At 51.3% G+C, this 18,776-nt stretch overlaps 5 protein-coding genes across 5 annotated transcripts; 2 read left to right on the top strand and 3 right to left on the bottom strand.

Moving 5' to 3' along the window:
- Window positions 1–4,420: 4,420 nt before the first annotated feature.
- AUEXF2481DRAFT_5436 (uncharacterized protein) lies at window positions 4,421–5,170 on the bottom strand (the record flags this gene model as incomplete). The annotated part of the gene is made up of 1 exon (XM_013487974.1): window positions 4,421–5,170. One exon carries the CDS (start codon window positions 5,168–5,170, stop codon window positions 4,421–4,423), a length of 750 nt encoding a protein of 249 aa, XP_013343428.1.
- Window positions 5,171–6,759: 1,589 nt separating this feature from the next.
- On the top strand, window positions 6,760–9,094 carry AUEXF2481DRAFT_40465 (uncharacterized protein). The gene is made up of 2 exons (XM_013488104.1): window positions 6,760–7,994; window positions 8,049–9,094. Exons 1-2 carry the CDS (start codon window positions 7,002–7,004, stop codon window positions 8,805–8,807), a joined length of 1,752 nt encoding a protein of 583 aa, XP_013343558.1. The 5' UTR covers window positions 6,760–7,001; the 3' UTR covers window positions 8,808–9,094.
- A 1,715-nt stretch (window positions 9,095–10,809) lies between these two features.
- Window positions 10,810–13,483, top strand: AUEXF2481DRAFT_29913 (uncharacterized protein; the record flags this gene model as incomplete). Its single annotated transcript, XM_013488021.1, has 3 exons — window positions 10,810–10,816; window positions 10,926–11,793; window positions 11,851–13,483. 3 exons carry the CDS (start codon window positions 10,810–10,812, stop codon window positions 13,481–13,483), a joined length of 2,508 nt encoding a protein of 835 aa, XP_013343475.1.
- Window positions 13,484–14,634: 1,151 nt separating this feature from the next.
- AUEXF2481DRAFT_697399 (uncharacterized protein) lies at window positions 14,635–17,414 on the bottom strand (the record flags this gene model as incomplete). The annotated part of the gene is made up of 5 exons (XM_013488246.1): window positions 16,862–17,414; window positions 16,251–16,798; window positions 15,699–16,206; window positions 15,099–15,605; window positions 14,635–15,046 (listed from the first exon to the last, which is right to left on the bottom strand). The coding sequence occupies exons 1-5, from the start codon at window positions 16,996–16,998 to the stop codon at window positions 14,635–14,637; spliced, it is 2,112 nt and encodes a 703-aa protein (XP_013343700.1). The 5' UTR covers window positions 16,999–17,414.
- Window positions 17,415–17,484: 70 nt separating this feature from the next.
- On the bottom strand, window positions 17,485–18,531 carry AUEXF2481DRAFT_29911 (uncharacterized protein; the record flags this gene model as incomplete). Its single annotated transcript, XM_013488020.1, has 1 exon — window positions 17,485–18,531. The coding sequence occupies one exon, from the start codon at window positions 18,529–18,531 to the stop codon at window positions 17,485–17,487; it is 1,047 nt and encodes a 348-aa protein (XP_013343474.1).
- Window positions 18,532–18,776: the final 245 nt, after the last annotated feature.

Raw genomic sequence — 18,776 nt, 5'->3', positions numbered from 1 at the left:
TATCGTTACATTTTGAGTTGATAGGCTGCAGCCTTGGCCCTCGATGAAATATCACATTGTGGGCTTGAGTGAGTTTGCGCAAGTTAAAGGTCACAGACTCGTGACTTGACAAGAATCGCAACAGATCCGGCAACTGCTTTCACGCTCGTTCGCATTTGACAGGACTAGGAATGAGCGACCATGAAAACGATTCGAAGATGCCTCGCCGCTATCTCATTAGGAAGGAGCCTTCTCGAGAATTTGAGGTCAAAATCTTGCACATATCAAAGCCGTTCACAACTCTATTTACGCTGCCACTCGAGCTACGTCTCATGATCTACAGTCACGCTCTCGACGATTCCTATCAATGCAACGACGTCCCTCCCACTCTCGCGAGTTAGGCTTCAAATCACACAAGAGATATACGAACTCTGCAAGCTTTGGCTCTTCGTCGAGCACGGGGATGCATCGAGTGTACTCTTGATTCTCGACTATGACGACGCCGAGGCGCACATGGCAATCATCAGGAGATTTTAGGCCAAGCACAGTACCAAATATTTCACTCTAGACATGTACTCCAAGATGAAGGAGTACAAGTTGTCGCGAAATGGGGTTTACGCTCCCCTCAAACATCTTGTCATCTCCAATCAGAGCTGTGAGATGCTTAAGGAGTCAGCAAAGCTCTATCGTCAGTCCTGAGTTAATGTGGAGTATGATTGGGATTCTATGGGTAGCGTAGTACTTGGGCGGACCCCAGGCAGGCAGATTCTCATTTCTTGCTTCAAGTCTATGCCTGCATCGTAGTCATAGTAAAATGAATACGATTTGAGCATCTTTGATCAATCTACTGTCAGTCTTTTGGCGCACTTGAACGAAGTCTTGTGACTCATCAAACTGCGTCAGAAGGTCTCCTGTCCCTTTATCGATCCATCGTCTTGACATCTTCAAAGTATCTCGGAAGTACTTTGTCGTAAACCCTCGGCACCTTTTTGACAGAAACTTACTAGTAAACTCGAATAGACAACTCTGACACAACTTGACATCCGAAAAATGGCAAAAGAATCCTAGCTATGCCTTCGGAGCTACGCATCATGATCTACGACAGCTAGCCATACTCACGTCGAGCTCCCAGAAATCTTGCACGCCAGATCACAAATCACAGCAGAGGTCTACATATTTTGCAAGATCCCAATGAGTCCCGAGCATGGCAGTTGCCCAGAAGTGTCTTTGAAAGGCATCGACAGTGACGTTTTGGCGAACTTGTCGAAGATCAGGAAATTCGAGGCATTACAGGGCAATAGAGGATTGAGCCTCACCGTCTTCTACAAGGTCAAACCATCCAGGAGCGAGGAAGAAGGCTATCGTATCGGCGACTTGACTACGTTCACTCTACGAATGCCTGTAGTAGAGTCTTGACGACGATGCGTTATCGTCTTTTAGGAGTCGATGTACACGAGGTCGAATGTTAATCAAGATGAATTCTGTACGCTAGGTCCTGCCCTTCCCAGTGCAGAGTCATACTACTCGTACATACAGTCATCACGATCTAAAGTCTCTTGATAATGAAGGCTAACCATACCGTCAATTAAAATTTCCCAGTCTCGCAAGCGACTCCTTCGCACACATCATCTCACCCCAAATACGCCCACGATATCCCTCCCCATCACTTTGAACCAAAAGAATATCATGACTAGGAACCACCAATTACCCTCAATGCAGCAAACAGAAACCCCCCCAAGTCGCCTAAACTTGGAGAGGGAGTGAAATGATATTTTCTTCTAATTTTGTCGTGTGAGGATTACTGGGACCTCTGACCTTGGAAGGGTTATTGGCGAACTTTTGTTGTTATGATCATGAGGCGGAACACATAATGGTTTTCCCACGACTGTCACCACATGCCCCCGTCGTTTTGGGCTAATTATATCGTTTTTAGATTCCTTCTACCTGACAAATACATGAATCCCTTGTGATCTGAGAAGGTCACTCATTATCTCTGATGCTTTATTCGGCGCACATCACCTCCAGCCCAACGCGCTCAATCAGTTCCTCCACCCGATGAGCTATAAGAACTTCCTCATACAACCCAAGGTATGGATACCCAATCACAAGTCCGGCGTGATGTAGTATTGCAGTAGCCAATTAACATTCTGCTCATTTGTCAATCGTGATAATCTGTGTCCAAGACTACTCCAGCCTAAACAGGTAGTCGAGTCTGCCTGTACAACTCACGGATCGCCAGGAATTGATGCATCCGATTTCAGATCATCCGGTCATTTCTCTTTCGCCAGCATGATACTCACCGAAACACCAGAAAATCTCAATCGCGTCCATCAGCAGATAGTTCCGTTAGCAGAAAATACTTGGTCTGCACAAAATCAGAACGTAGCAGCGGACTGTAGCAGAAAGGTAGCAGAAACAGCTTATAGGTAACGGAAGACCAAAAGCACCGGTGAGATCAAATATCGCAAGCCTGTCTAACATTAGAGAATGGTTGCTTCGATGACCGTGTCAGCAGTAAGAAGAAGAAAGCACAAGCCACAAATTGCTAAAGGACACAGGTTTGCTGGACGATGTCGGGAGCAGCCACATGTCATGTCGAGTTGACTGTCCGTGATCGGTAGGCAGCCAACGGCCTACCTCGGAGTTCAGCAAGGTGTTACTGGAGGGTACGGAGCTCGATCTTTGGTGTGGGGGTGGTGAGGGAGAAGAGAAGGTGATCAATGGACGAGCGACGTCGGAGTGTATACCTGTACTCGGATCTGTACTCACACCTGTTGTGTTCCCCGAAACAGGGAAACCTATGCGGCATGTCTTTGATTCCAGAGATAGTGGACGTAGCATTGCTTACTGTCTTGTGTGATTGACAGCTTCCAGAGCAAGACATCATCGGCCACCTCCGACAAACTTCAGCAGACAGTGACATTGGCATATTGACACCTGAGTGTTGACCGTATACGATCTGTGGCCAGAAGTTCCCTTGTGTTATATCAGCGGATGTACCTGGCCAGCCTCACATCCCGTGCGCATCCAACGAGGATATCTCGGAGTTGCCTGATTCATTCGAGATCCCATTCGTTACCGAAAATCTGGTTCCTTGTCTGCCTAATTCGGTCATCGAGACACAAGTTTGTAGATCAGATGAAGTCGCTCTGAGAATGCAGCGGTGAGAAAGACAATGCTTTCTCCGGCCTTCTCTTAGTCTACCGTGTGTCCCTGGGGGGTCAGCCACGATTTGAACGCTAAAGATACAATGATATCCGAGGGATCGGTCGTGCCAAAAGCCATGGGCTGGATCGTGGCGAAAGACTGATCTGTTGGTCATGAGGTGTCTGATGAAGCATCCACAGATGAGATGAGCGACCAACTGAAGTCATGCCGAGCCATACGACATGCGATGAAGCAGTCATGAGAAGTTTAGCAGTCTCCGATCGTCAGATACCGATAATGAGCCACCCATCAAGATAGAAACACCGAAGAGCGAGGTTGTCACCAAAATGGCACGGCAAAGCGATCAGCTCGAACAAACCTGTTGTGCGGATGCCACACCGAACACCACGTGCTAGGCAAATGATCAGTGCAGCTTAAAACCAATCGCCATGGTGGCTGGGAAAGGATACCAACCAATGACCATATTGTCTACTGAGTATTTGACCAATAGCGATCGGGGAAGTGAGCGGATGGCGCAATCACTCGCATCTAGCAGCGTATTCTGCTTATACCCGTCATAGGCAAATTAAAAACATGCACGACACTCGGTAAGCAAGCGATGATGCCGTCGACAGTGGCATTATGGGCATCAACGTAGGCCGTAAAATCAGGCAGACATCAACGGCCCGCCGGCAGATGTTAGACTTTTGCGGGCGACCGACATTGCAGGACATGGCAGTTCAGGCATGCAACTTGAGATATGTCTTGAGACTCACATACACGAGGAGTGTCGGTCGGGCGTAAGGTGGCGAGGTCGATTGACATTGTCAAAGTGGCCGATATACCCACCAATGCATTCTGTCGACAGAAGATAGACCACGCCACAGACGCGTTTACCGCTAGATTTTTGCGATGTGTTCGGCAGGTATTCGATGCGTTTTCATTGACACGGCAGCTGTAAATGCAGGTACAGATTCGATCTGATAGGCCAGGTCGAATGTCGCCCTAGATATCGAGCGGGGAACATACCGCTCATATACCAGTATGGCAACGTCTCGTTCAAGGAAAGAGAAAGACTAGGTAGATTCTGTGGAATGTGGTAATGCTCAAAGGGCATGAAAGGTAATTGTGGCAATGAGAACACTAGAAAGAACAGTACAGTGAGCAATAGCAATTCGTAGAAAGACGTTACAGCAGTTTACGGCGTTGGGTTATCAAATCCCTGCCAGAACACCAAAGCAAAACGGATCGTCGAATCGTAAAATCATGAGAATCGTGAAGATGGAAGATTCAGCTACTGACGTGCTCTCACGTCTCCATCTGCCCAGGTTGGTCGTCTCTCCTGAGTTCGGTACCTCCTGTTTCCAACATTGACTTCGGCCTCGACGTCAGTCGTGCGGCGTCGGTCTCGATCGTTCCTCTCTTCGTGATGATATTCTGAACGGTGCACCTTGTAGCCATGTCTGTGTTCACGATCTTGATCGTGGTATCTGCTCTCGCGAGGTTCGTCCTGGCGGTATTTATCTCTCCTGCGTTGATCATTGGTGCTGCGTCCTGCCTCAATGACGACTTCTGTACTGCTAGATCTACGAGGCTCGTCGTTGCGGCGATGGCTGTCATTGTGAATTTTGACACTGGGCCGTTGCTCTTCTTGTTGGCGAGCATGACGGATGGCAGAAGCTTCTTCCATGACGAGAAGTTGTTCTCGGAGGTAGGTATATGTATGCGGAACCTCAACTTGCGAGGGCTTCTTGTGACGTGTGTATCTCTCGAAGATCTTGCCCTTTTGCATGTAGATGGCTTCGGCGACACGTTTTGACATGTGCGTTCCCTTGTGACACAACGGAGCACCGGCCTGCCAACGCTTGTAGGGTGAGATGCATTGGCGGCAGTCTCGGCAATGCGTCTCAAAGTCGTAGAGTAGCCACGCCTCTTCTGAGCTGAGGGGCCGTGAGACACTGGTGACAATGGAAGATGAGTCTGAAAAGCGGACTCTTGGCGACGGAGGGGATGAGGGCTGGACAGCAGGAGCGGCAGGAGCCATGTTGGTTTTCGTCCGCATGGGAATTGGTTGATTGACCACAGCGGCCACTGTTGGTGTGTTCCTCGTCATGAGAATGATTGGTGTAGGTGTGGTTGAGATGGGTTGGTAGTACAGCAGGATGATTGTGGGATTGAAGTTGTTGGTGGAGATTTTGCTTGTGGTTGGCAGTTGAGGAAGGTGGAAGTGGGAAAGAAGGGAAGGAACAATGGATAGAGATTTTGGCCTTTACTTATCGGTCCTCAGGGAAGTAGCGATTGTCTGCCTGGATTATGCGGAACCCATCGACGTCAATTACGCGCAGACCATACCATACTGAATACGGACGCCGAAGAGCTGCGGCGACGTACTGGCATGCATCGCCATTACACTGCGCCAACGGCAAGCCTACGGAGCGGATGTATGGAGCTACGCTAGAAGGGCTTGGGCACAAGTTCACCACAAACCTTGATCACGGTCCAAGAGTCTGGGAAGGCTGAAATGCGCAAGAGGTGGCTCGTCAATGCGTAAACGAGCTGCCTCACCAGCTGGGATCCCCGGATAGCAGCGTCCGTGACTCACCCAGACATATGCACGAGCAGTCTCGTGAACGCATGTGCTTCAGGAACCGCCCGAAACTGGATTAGCATCATCCTCGAGGAATTCGACTCGTGGATTGACCAATTGCTGACATGTCGGTGGCATGGATGGAGGGTGGTGGCCTTGCGGCTCAGTATTCCGGTGAAAGAGCTTGGCTCTGCGGGGCACAGTTGAGGCTCGTTTGCAGTCGACAACTGCGCCTTGCACGAAAGCACTTTGTAGACTCGACAATGATTGCTTTCGCGGAAAACTGCCTACGGAATTTCATATCCGCTTTCCGATCTGAGATGTTGTAGAGGGAACAACGTGCCGGACATGGTTTGTCGCGGGTGGCGGCGTCCGCGTCCTGTGCTTCTGGGGATTGATAGCTGGTGTCACTTCGGACCAAAGGTGAGTGGGTAGAGTTGTACGCAGCGGTCAATCAAGGCAGCTAGAATGGATACATTTTCAGGATACCTGCCTGACATTCGGTACGGCCTGTAGTTGATGCTCCTGACATGTGCCGGAACGGGAGTCACGGGAGCTTAGGCATCTGCTGCTTGGCCGAGTGATGTCAAAGTCTTGAGAAGACAATCAACCGCTTTGTTCGAACATGTGAGAAGACACGCCATGATGATTGGTAATGTCGACGAGCTCTGGTCACTTGTCAGGATCGATTTCGATTGTAAGATGGTGCCTAGTGTTGGTGAAACTTTGGGCTGAGCTTCGAGTAATGGGGGCTCAAATAACAGTGGGTGTCTTTAGTCGGAAGAAGCTGCCGACTACGGTGCTCCGTACTTGTCTTCGAGCAGAGAGTCTCCAAGAACTTACAAGCCAAGCAGAGTAAATCGCAAGAGATACGGTACGTGCAGTGTGTATGTCATCAGTTCTAGTTAGGTCTATCAATCTTTTATCACTCGTTGAGACTCATGAGGCTGGTCTCGGTTGGTGAGGCTGGTCGCTAGAGGCAGGGTCCAAGTGAGATGTGGGGAAGCAAGAGTTTCGCGGATGCCAGCAACGGTCGTACTTTGAACCGTGACTGAGTTCCATGCTTCATCATCGCTGAAATTACTTTCGGAAGCTGCGTGAATACAACAGACATAGACTCACATGGTTGTATCGACTCGCGCCAGGCTTCCACGACGACAATAGGAAAATAGGACCATAGGACGATAGGCTCACCTACCATGGTCGCCCCTACATAATCAGTCCATCATCAGCGGAAGAACGAGAGGACGGCAGCGGCTAGCAGAGACTTGCGAGTCGCGAAAGAGCTATGGATACATTCATGGGGACACCTTCCAAGAGGCGCTCCATCTCAGACGTTAGCGCAACAGCTGCAAGGCTTCAGCCGTCGCCGCTTTTGACCAGTCGAATTCCAAATGCAACCAAGGACGACAGTCTGCTCGACACATCACCACAGACGCCGAGACGGCCTGACTTCCTGGGGAGAGGGCTGTCGTTACAGATGCCACCAAAGACGACGGCAACGACAGCTACGACGTCCATGGCAGCTCCCAACACTGTCCAGCGCGTACCATTATCGCCCCAACTTGACACTCAAACTTCCTACGCCTCGCCTCAGACCTCTCTACCGCGTCATTCGCGTGGTCTGGACTTTTCCAGAGCTTGCACGAATCTCCACCACTCGACTCTGGCCGAAAATCCATCTCCGAGTTCATCACCCATCATGACCCAAAGCGCGCGGAAACCTAGTGTGAACAGTATGATGCTCGACTCTCCAAATCTCTGGCCTCAAATTCAGGCAGACCGGAGTGCTGTCAGCAGCAGTGTGGGCAGTGTCAGTATGCTTGCAGATGAAGACAGCGACGACAGTACGAGTGACGATGATGTTATGGACGATATGGATGATCAGATCTTGACGACTCCGCAAGTCAGAAAGACGACCAACCCTCAAGCTCCAACTCCCTTCGGAAACCACAGCACCGTCATGTGGAGCAACAACTTTTCACCAGCCCACGCCAGTCTGATGAAGACCTTCCAGCGCAGTCGTTTGAAGAAAGGAAGAAGCAGGAAAAGCTCAAGCAGTGCCAGTAACAATTCCGCCATGCCCAGCCCGCGCACAACTTCGCCGCCGCCGTTGCGCAGCATTGAAAACTCGGCCCACTTCGGTTGGCCGCGCCTTCGAGAAAACAGACCTGAGCACCCCTCCCTTTCATCTGGTAACGACAGTGGAGACGAGGCCGCTGCTTCCTCTTCAACTCCAGGTGTTGTGCGCCGGGCCGTCACTCGCAGAGGAAACTTGCTTGTAAGTGACTGTTCTGATGACATGCCAGCGCCAACCATACTGACAGCTCTTCAGCCAAAGACAAAGAACTTTGCGCGCATTCGTGCCGCCCTGCTTGAGGAGTCGGCTCCGGTTGATAGCGAAGTCCGACGGGAGGCAGAGACAATGCGTCAAGTCCATAACCATGATCCAGTCCCCGACCTTGAAGGTCCTTCACCCGATCCCTCATCATCACAACCCAACGCCAATTCTAACGATCCCAATGACCCTCAACCAGATGTCATCAACAACAATCCTATCAGTTTCAACCTCCACGCCCATCGCAACTCGGGTGGTGTCGACTACTGGCACAAACTCGAGACCGAATTGCACACTCCTCCTCCACCCGCCTTCCCTGCTCGCGGCAGCTCATCGCTGTCTGGCGATGTTAACATGGATTCGCCTGCCGACAGCTCGACTCTGCGTTCCGCATCTGTCATAAGCATGAACGAACCCTCTGTCGCCTCTTCAGCCGAGACAGACCTTCAAGCATCCGCCTACGCCAATCAAGACGCACTACGCCGACCGTTTGGCAAACGTCGCCGTGACGACGACTTTGATATGCAGAGCTTCAAGCGCAGGGCTGTCAGTCCTAGCATGAGTGTACATGGAGGCAGTCCTGTTGTTGCATCTCCTGTTGCTTCAGCTGCAGCACGTAACCAAAGTCTGCCCAAAGATGGTGCCCCCCTTGAGAAGAGTATCAGTGGAGGTGCTGGTGGTACTGCTCCTAGAAGGATTGGTCTGCAAGGTATGGTTGATACGAACGAAGGTATCATGAGGATGAGCATCGAGTAGTAATCTTGCTATCTTGGCTGGTCCTTCTCTCGACTTCACCATTCCTTCGTCCATCGCCTCTTGGTAACAACTGGACATTCTTTTCTCTTCTTTTTTTCTTCTCGTATACTCGCGTTGGGTCTTTATAAGCGTGTGGAGTTGGAGGTTTTTCTGGCGTTTCATCAATTTGTCTTTCACCAAAGGCTTTCAGCACGATACCATAAGTATCGCTTGATCACATATATTACCATCCCTTTTCTCCTCTCTTCCAGTTCCATCCCCAGGGTGTCGACACAAGAGATTTTACCCAATCCTCGTACATGAGCTGGATCTCAATCATAATACGAGTATACCTACAGTGCCAGTTCAAAAGATAGGCACTACGCTTTCAGATCACAATCGTATGACATGAGACGCACGCGTCGAAGCATCGAGGACTTGCTTTTGGACAGCCACGACTTGGTGCCGACATCATTTGACGACATGTGCCAAGACTGATGCTATCAGGACCACCCTGCCTCTTGTATCAACGACGCGATACAAGCCCTCGACAATATCGGAGCAGGCTAAATTTGTCTGAATATGTCTTTCAGATCGGAAGCTATCTTATGATACCAACCTTAATGGATGATTTTGGGCACTGACTGATATCGGCTGGAAAAGGTCAGCGAATTTACTCTCAGCATCGTTCGAATGGATTTCGAGTGGAACAAATGCTGAAGACTTGCACGAAGCGAAGCTGCCAAGAAGGACTTCGAACCACGCACACAGAAAGCCACACAAAGCTCATATCCCATCCAAGTTCGATGTACTTGACCACTTTGTCCTCCTGTCTCCAGACAATCAGCGATTGTCTCGGCATGGTTTTTTGCAGGCTGCAATTGTGCTATATAGGTTGATAGCTTCCAAACTAGCACAAATAGCCGCTTTAGCTCATCTGGGAGAGCGCCAGACTGAAGTCAACTTGAGTCCATTCTTCGCACCCGTTGCGAGAGTATTCTGGAGGCACTGTGTTCGATCCACAGAAGCGGCACATATATCTTTTGCTTTGTGGAGGCTTGCCTGCCAGGTCGTCGGACACGATGAGTGTTCTTTTTGGCTGCATAGTGTCATTTTTGGTGTTTGAGATGCATCTGCAGTAAATTTGCGACTACATGACCTGTAGAGGACTTTAGGAAGACGATGGCATTTGCTTCGTCTTCCGCTCAAAGATAACCGTGCATCGTGTCAGCAGCTGGATTGATAGAGAAGCGAGCAGAAAAAGGAAAGAAGATGCGGACGGATGTGATTGGCCAGTCGACCATCGGCAGATTTGACCAAGCTTCCCCTCTCCCGCGGTCCCGGCATCCTGTCACCACGCGCAGCGAACGCAAAGCTTCCCTCGCGATCGCGCAAAGGTCACACTTCTGCTTCTTTCCTTCCTTGTTCACTAGCAACGACTTCCACGTTTTCATCACAGCAATCCAGCATCCAGAGACTCGATACTCTGTCGCCATCACATCAAGCGCCTCATCCCCTTACAGCTTTGCTTATCGCAACTCGAGCGCGCGCAACTGACCAGCCAACCCTTTTGCGCCAACTCACGCGACGCGACGACGACATCGACATCACTGCTACAGCTTGTCGAGGGAGGAAAGCTTTCCATTATTGGGAAGCGCTTTGAGCTTAGAAGTTAGACATATCATTCACGTCATCTGCGCGCTTCTTTGACCACATCGCGTGTCGAGTGGGGCCAGTGATCAAGGCGCATTACACCTTGTCAGAGAAGAAAGTGTGGCAACGACAGACACACACGCTCGCCAGTAGTATACGGCGCCGGCGCACTGAAGACAGGCTGTGATTTGCACACGCGCCGCCACGAGAGAGTGATTTCCCGTCGCCTGTTTCCACACCCGCACCACCGACTCATCACCACCCACTACGTTTGACTCGTTTGCGCGCCTTTGAGAGGTTGCCTCTGTGATTGAGACAGTCAGCCGCGGAAACACAAGACGAGACACGTCAACACGACAACACGACAATCATGTCAGGTAAGCAAGACATGCACAAACACGGCCTCCTACCCCCATAAACTACCCACAGCTATGCGCTTTGACGAGCCACAATTCATGGATCTCAGCTGACCCGCTCGCTCTCCAGACATCAGACGCAGTGGTCGCGCGACCAAAGGTCAACACAAAGGGCTCGAGCCTACCGAGGTAGCCACACCCAAGAACAAGAAGGGCACTGCCACAGCTGCCTCGTCCAACAAGAAGGGCGGCAGCAAGAAGTCTGCCGAGCCCGAACCCGAACCCGAAGCAGAGGACGAAGAGGAAGAAGAAGGCGCCGAGGAAGTGATCCGCTGTGTGTGCGGAGACACCAAGGACGACGAGGTTGGTCGCCAGTACGTCAGCTGCGACACTTGTGAAGTATGGCAGCACAACGTCTGCATGGGCGTGCCATTGGAGGAGGAGAGACAGCCCGAACACTACTTCTGCGAGCAATGCGAACCCAACGATCACAAGGAATTGCTCGACGCCATGGCGCGTGGAGAGCAGCTCTGGCAGACGCGCATTGCCGAGCACGAGGCCGAGAAGCGAAGAAAGCGCAACGAGAAGAAGCGACCTAAGAGTCGCCAACACAAAGCCGCTCGCCAGTCCGAAGTCAAGTCCGAGGCTCCGGCAAGCGAGCAGGCCAGCCCTGCACCGGCTGCTTCTGCATCCATCCCGCCCCCTTCCCAAGACTCGACCCCTGCTGCTGGCAGCAAGCGCAAGTTTGAGGAAGACCTCCCGCAGCAAGAGCAGGAGGTGCAGCCTACAGTCGAGACACAGCCCGAGGCACCGAGAAGATCATCATCAGCAGCCGCTACACAGTCCAAACGCCGCAAGTCGGAAAACAAAAAGGAGGAGAAGATGGATGCTGACACAGCGCTTGTCGACATCAAGCATCTACCCAAGGAGAGACAGGGTCCTGCTCAGGCACTTGTCAAAGTATTCGGCGATGTCGTTCGCGAGAGAGTCACAACTGGGTGAGTCGCTCCTTCCACTTTTGCATGCACAGTCATGGCTAACCCACGCTTTCCCAGTTCCTACAGCCTCGGACAAGGCGAAAACGCAGAGTCGGTCAGCCATCATCATGCCACACGCATCGAGTACGAACTCTACCAAGTCTATGGCGCTCCTCCCGGATCACAGGGTTACAGTCAGCAGTTCAGAGCCATTCACGCCAACATGAAGAAGAACCCCATGCTTGTTCAGCGCATGCTCGACGGCTCCCTCACCGCCAACGGCCTGGCAACAATGTCAAGCCAAGACATGGCTAGCGAAGAACTGCAGAAGCAACGCCAATTGCTCAAGGAAGAGGCCGATAAGCAGGCCGTCATGATGCGCGACGATGAAGACGACAAACCTCGTGTTCGTCGCACACACAAGGGCGACGAATACATCGACGACCAGGCCGAGGGCACACACGAGTCTGTCTTCACCTCAGCGCCTGTGCGTAGCAGAGAGGAAGAGAAGCCACCAACACCCGATGCCGACGCTCCTGCTACTGCTGGCGCCGCTGCCTCACCCGATGCCATGGACATTGACCGACGCGAATCAAACTTCGACATCAACTCAGTGTGGGCAAAGACGCCCGCTGACCAACAAGCACAGCCCACTCGCCGTCGTAGCTCATTCGCAAAGACACAGACACCACAGGAGAAGGGCGAGAAGCATGATGCTGATGTCGATCGTATGCTTGCCGACGACAACGAGACCGATTACGCCCCACCTGAGGCCAATGGTGTCGTCTGGAAGGGTCAGCTCGTCCAGCCTGGAGTCACAGAGTTTACAGCTTGTGCTCGTCATGCTGCTGGAAACGACTTTGGTCAGTTCATGCCTTGGACCGAAGTTCTTCCTCCAGTGCTCGAGATCGAGGGTCGTCTGGAAGCTAAGCGCGCCGATGACTATCTTTGCGGTCTTCAGTGGAGCAAGAAGAGTGATGTGTCGGTCCTGGCCTTGACACCATACGACAACCGTGCCGCCTTTGACCAGATCTTCGACTACTTTGCTACTCGTGGCCGTTACGCCGTCATCAGCAAGGCTCGTGGCATGTCGTCAATCGTCAAGGACGTCTACATCACTCCTGTCGGCCCTGGCCACAATCTGCCACCTCACATTAACCTGCTCGAGTACAACTCACTGGACCCTAATGTCCCCGAACGCATGCTTGTTGTCACATTCGTCGTCAACAAGCCTGACCACTGGGACAACCCCGTCGTTCCTGACGCTCCCCACACCATTGGCGCCTCTCCAGTCAATGGCAACGCACATGGCCCGCAGTTTTCACCACGCCCGCCTCAAGGATTCACTCCTATGCAGAACGGCCACGGACAGCAGCAGTTTGGCGGCGCTCCCATGTCTTCCAACCCCTACACCACAAACTCTCCCGTTCCTGGACAAGCCTACTCAGCACCAAACTCGGGAGCTGGAGCCTACCCTTCGCCCTCACCTCAATTGCCACCACATCCCAATCCTGTGGTCCACGGTATCCTCGGCGCACTGGCACACACACCCGTAGTCGCTCAAATTCTGTCAGCAGCAGGCAGCCACGTCGAGGAGCACGTTTTGCTTAACATGCGCGATATCTTGACTTCAGACCCTGCTGCACGCGACGACCTTACAATCTTCTCGCAACGTCTGGCTGGCATGGGTGCACAGGGTCAGCAGGGATAGGATCCTTGTGAAACTCTTGTTGCAAAGCTGATGCCAGAGGAGATTCAGTGTGTGGCTGGTGCCGGAGATGTGGGTGCTGCCATCAAGCATGCTGATCTTTCTACTGCGCTTGCTGGACGGCTGTTGTGGAAGCGTCAGCTTTATCGCTAAGAGTGAAGGGGATTTGACGCTATGCATGGTATGACTCTATCGCATTCGGGAAGGTCTGGCGGTCATGAATAGAGTATGGCCCTTGCTTGGACTCGTTTAACTTTTCATGTATTTCCTTTTTCCCTCTCTTTTTTTCTCTTCTCTTTTTGCTGGAATACTGGCTGTGTGCTGAAGCACACGGGCGGTGGGAATGAAAAAGTGGCACACAGAATCAGTGTCTCTTTTGCTTTCCTTGCTCCTCCCTTCACCCTGTTGTCATACTGTTTCTTTCTGGCTGGCGCTTTCTAGGTGTTTTTTTTTGTTGTATTGGCGTGGTTCTCCAAAGGGATTAGCTGGGATTTTGCTTTCTTTTGCTGGGAAAAAAAGAGAATTGGTCTGGGACAACGGAGGCCCATGGCTTTTTTTTTTGCAGTTTTTTTTTTTTGCAAGGAGATTAAATATTTGACGAGGAAGTAAGTGGATGCAAAGAAAACTTTTTACTCTATACTATTCTCTTGTGCTGGGTTTTTCATCTTTGTGTGAGATTTTGAAGCTTCTTAGCGAAAAAGAGAGAAATCTTCCTTCAACATCGATGACTCGACTAGCCACTGTTTCTTAAACACACTGGTTTGTTATTTTATTTTTCTTGACGCTGTATGCTTTCTTCAGTTGTCTTCATGGCGTGTTATTTGTTCGTTCACCTGAGAGCCTGAGTTGTGGCAGAGACGTCGGACCAATAGGCACTTTCTCCCAAGCTTCAACTCAACAACAAACATCATCACAAACACCAACATTGGACGTTGAAGACGGGTAGTAGCCTTAAAATAATACTGCTAGTCCATGACTACAGTAATGAACTAGTTCAAAGCTCTTCTAACGGAATGACTATAGCCCCAGCGGAGACACAATGCCACAGCTAGCTATACACTAATGCTTGAAACCACATCACGAACCATGGCGCTCAATACGTTTCCAATACACCCTTTCTGAAAACTACTTAATGATCTAAGTAATAGACGAGATCAGGCGACACCAACAAGGATCTTCTTGCCGAGCTCCATGTCCTTGACTTCCTTGGCCCAGGCGTTGCGTCTTCTCTTGGTGCCAGCATCCTCACCGGCAATCTCCTCGAGCTGGTCGTCATTCAACGAGCTGACAAACTGAGGCGAGAACAGCTTGAGAGGATTCTTGGGTCCAGTGACCAAGAGATAGTCTGCGGCCTGCATGCAGACATTGTCGACAAATCTCTTTCTGGCAACCTTGTAGTAAGCCTTGAGGATGTCGTGGACTTCATAGACCGTGTGCTGTGCGTTCGACATTGGGTGGTTCTGGACGATGTCGTCAAGTGCAATAACGCTGCGTCCAGTAGTGCCAAACTGGGTTGGCTGAGTCGTGGCGTGCTTCTCAAGCGAGGCACGGAGACGCTTCTGACGGCTGCGCATGTTGTGTCAGTACTTGTATCTCGAGAAATCCTGACTCAGCTTACCTCTTCTCCAGGTTGTCGTTGAAGTAATGGTTGATGGTCTGAGGGTTGTTGTGCTCAACGTAGAGCACAAACTGGACCTGCTCAAGGGCACGGCGGTAGATCTCCATCAGAGGCTCCATCATGACAGACATAATGCCGTTTCTGACACGTGCTGAGGGACAGACAAGCTTCAGCAGGTCCGTGATGAACACATGTGCCAGATGGATGATGTCTAGGATGTAGCCATGTGCGAGGGGCTCCCACTTGGCTGATTGAGCCTTCATGGTTGTGCCGAGAAGGTTCTTGTCAAAGGTCCCCAGCTCGAAACCACGAGAGCTCTTGTACAGGCCCGACAGCCATTCGATGATGTTGGTGGAGATCTTGTCGTCAATGAGACGCTCGCCACTGATCAGATCCTCAAGGTCCGGGTGGTCTGGAGTCGAGCGCAGCTTCAAGCCCTGGCCACCATTGCTGCTCAGGTTCGATCTTCCAGGGACTTCCGGAGTGTAGTCGAACTTGAAACCGTAGCTGTGAAAAGTTAGAGTCAGTTTGAATCATGTCATCATCGTTCGAGGAAGAGTTCACAAGCACTCTCTCCATAGGAGGTACAGAAGAACTTACGCATGACCGTGCTTATCGACAGCATCGGCGAAGGCTTCGCCGCAGTTCACAACGCCAGTGACATACATCAGAGTGGAACACTCGTCGAACCACTTGTGTCCGGAATAATTGGAGTTGAGTGCCAAGCTGACCATCTCACGAAAGCGCGAGCTGATGTCCATGGTGAAGCGGCGTTGTTCGTCAGGTGTCTGACGCTTTTCACCGAGCTCCTTGAGAGCACGCTTGGCCGAGTTGAGCTTCATGAGCACTTCTCGCTTCACGTTAGAGAACTCGCGACGAATGTTGCTTGTCAGAACCTCTTGGAGCCTGCTGCGTAGAGCATCAACGCCCACGCGCTCCTTGTCGAGCTCGTTCCAAGGCGAACAATCACGGAAGAAGGCATTCTCCACAGCTGATCTGTCCGCAGCGTTGTCTTGACTCTGCTGTTGGCCAAGGTTGCGAACCAGGCACCATCCAAGCTGAAGTGGATGTCTATCACCCTTGATGAGCTGCATGACACCGACTTCGGCTCCAGGGTCGACCAGGTCAGGCTTTGTCAAGACACCGATGTACGATGACCATCGAGATCAGCTTCTTCGGCAAGAGTAATGATCTCTTGAGTGGCAATGTCAACATTGGCCGGGATGACGACCAGCATGACAGAACGAGGGTTGATCATGTAACGGGGGACCATGGCCTTGATCATGGATGCGTCTGCAAGCGTAGTCATGCCCTTCGTGGCAGTCCTGAAGATACCTGGAACATCAACGACGGAAAAATGTTCCTGCTCGGGACCAGTCACTTCAATCTTGAGTACGTCTTCGGAAAAGGTCGACTTGTTGTCACCATCGGAGGGATTGTCGGACAGACCCAAGAGCTTGTGGACGTCCTTCATGGTCTTGGAGAATGAGACAGGTTCGAGGACAGCATGGGTAAGGACTTTGAAAGCGCAGAGTTTCTCAGCGTATGCTGGGGTGGCGCCCTTGTGAGGGATGATGGTGATGGTAGTGCTTATGGCCTGCGCGCGACGGAACGTGATTTGAGTCGCGAATCGAGTGCAAAGACCAGAGTCTCTAGGGAAAGGCAACTTAGTGATGCCCTCTAGGACGGATGACTTGCCGCTGCAATCGACTTAGCATCGAGTTGATCGCGTAAACAACGATGATGAATGGCAGAGCGCTTACCTTGACTGGTCGCCAACAACAACCAACTGCGGCAGGTGGATGTGATCTCCGACACCACAGGCGAAGAGCTTGTCGATCTTGTCGAGGTGGCCCGGATCTACCATGTTGCTAGGCAAGCTAGCGCTGGGATGATGCATCTTGATGTGATGCGTGGAGATGATGGTGAGTAGGTCGTGTGGAAAGTAAGAAGGCTGGCCAGAAAAGCTGGACTTTTATGATGGGCTGCAATGATGTGTTGCGCAAACACGCGGAGCCGAACGCGAATGGAAGTGAGCTAAGTCTGGCAGTGAAAGTGGGCGAGAGTCAGATGCGCAGGCTCGCCCAACGCGTTCTCAGCAAGGCGCCTGAGACGAAACTGGCAAGTGCGAAAGTGAATGCTTGCGTGCGCGGCAACCCTTTCCAAGACGAACAAAGAAGCGACGATCAAGAGAAATCTTCAGAGCGCACCTGCACTATGTGGAAGATTCCAAACGCTAGCCAGTGACAGAAGCAGTGCGGAATTGTTTGTAGTAATCCGTGGCCTGAGCTGGACGTTAATGGACAGTCGCTCCAACGAAATATTCATTGCTTGACACTCGGTCCTTTCGCGTACACTAAGTGTTACTGGCACCGCTTTGATCGTCCTAGTCAAGCACTATAGGACGACTGACAGTGCCTACCGCACCTCTACTTCTCAATATGAACGAATCAATCTCGTCCCAGTTGTCAATCGCAGCAATATGATTGAGCCCTTCCTCATCTTCCTGGCGAGAGATATCCTCTGCTCTGATCTGGTTAACGAAAGTTTGTGGGTCGTGATCATTGTAGGCCGTTTCTTGCTGGCTAGGATCATCCTCCGCCGCGCGATTCGAAAAGGACTCGTCCCAAACATCAGCGAACTCAAAATGCAGGCGAGGTTCTGCTGCTCCAAAGATGTCCGTGAGCTCTTTCAGCCTCTTCAATTCCGTAGCATCCTCAAGCCCACTGATGATGATTGTTTTGGGCGGGCTCCCGCATACACTTCCGAACAATTCCATGATGGCTACGTGAGTCTGCCTCTGAAAACACAGAGCACAGTAGCAGTTTTTCATAGACACCTCCAACCGATCAAGCTGTAGATAATTCAGAATACGACCACGCTCTTGCCACATGTCGTTCAGATCATCTTCGAATTTCTCATTGTGCAGTACCCACTGCCGCGCGTGACTGAGCCGACCAAAGCTCGGATTGAGCTTGGTTTCGCGAGCAACACATGCCCTGATGAAGCCAGGATCAAGCTCTACCTCTCTGCTGTCATACGAGATGCTCAGGCTCCTCACGTGTTTGAGTGCCATGGCCGATATGGGAAATTCTTCCGGCTCATCTTTTAGGCCAGGAATTCGACCACAACTTGTAGGTTCCATAAGAGCAGACGAATTGGTTTTTAGAGAAGAAGACCGGGGCGCTCTCCTGGAGGAATTGTCTGCTGACGCCAAAGAGTTGAACCTCCGGATGATTGTATTTGTCCGTATCGTCCTCTGGCTTGGGGCATTGAAAGACTTTTCCAACAACAAGTAGTTCCTTGTATACCATGTTCCTGATTTCGAATGGCAGTTGCAAGAACGGAAAGCACTGGCCAGAAGGTAACTTCGGTCGATACGGATATCTCTTCTTATCCTGTAGCGAGAGTATTGCAGCAACGTCCCAACCATTGACTATGTGTACGATGTCCCCGACTTCATCGCCACTGTCATTGTTGTCGTTGTTGCGACGACGTTCAGCCCTGCCTCAATCATATGCCTCGATGCTTTCTTTCGTCACGGTCTCGGTGATCCTGGCCAACTGAGCATCAGTGAAGGGTCTGTAATAACCAGACTTCGATCTCTTGGCTTTCCGAGCAGAACGTTTGCATCTTCGAGTGGTCGGCATGGTCGCTGGTTGTTCGTCAGTGATTAGA

The sequence above is a fragment of the Aureobasidium subglaciale genome (genome assembly GCF_000721755.1).
Source record: "Aureobasidium subglaciale EXF-2481 unplaced genomic scaffold scaffold_11, whole genome shotgun sequence".
Lineage (NCBI taxonomy): Eukaryota > Fungi > Ascomycota > Dothideomycetes > Dothideales > Saccotheciaceae > Aureobasidium > Aureobasidium subglaciale.
The sequence above is the reverse complement of the archived record's forward strand: the minus strand, read 5'-3'. Positions and strand labels throughout refer to the sequence as shown.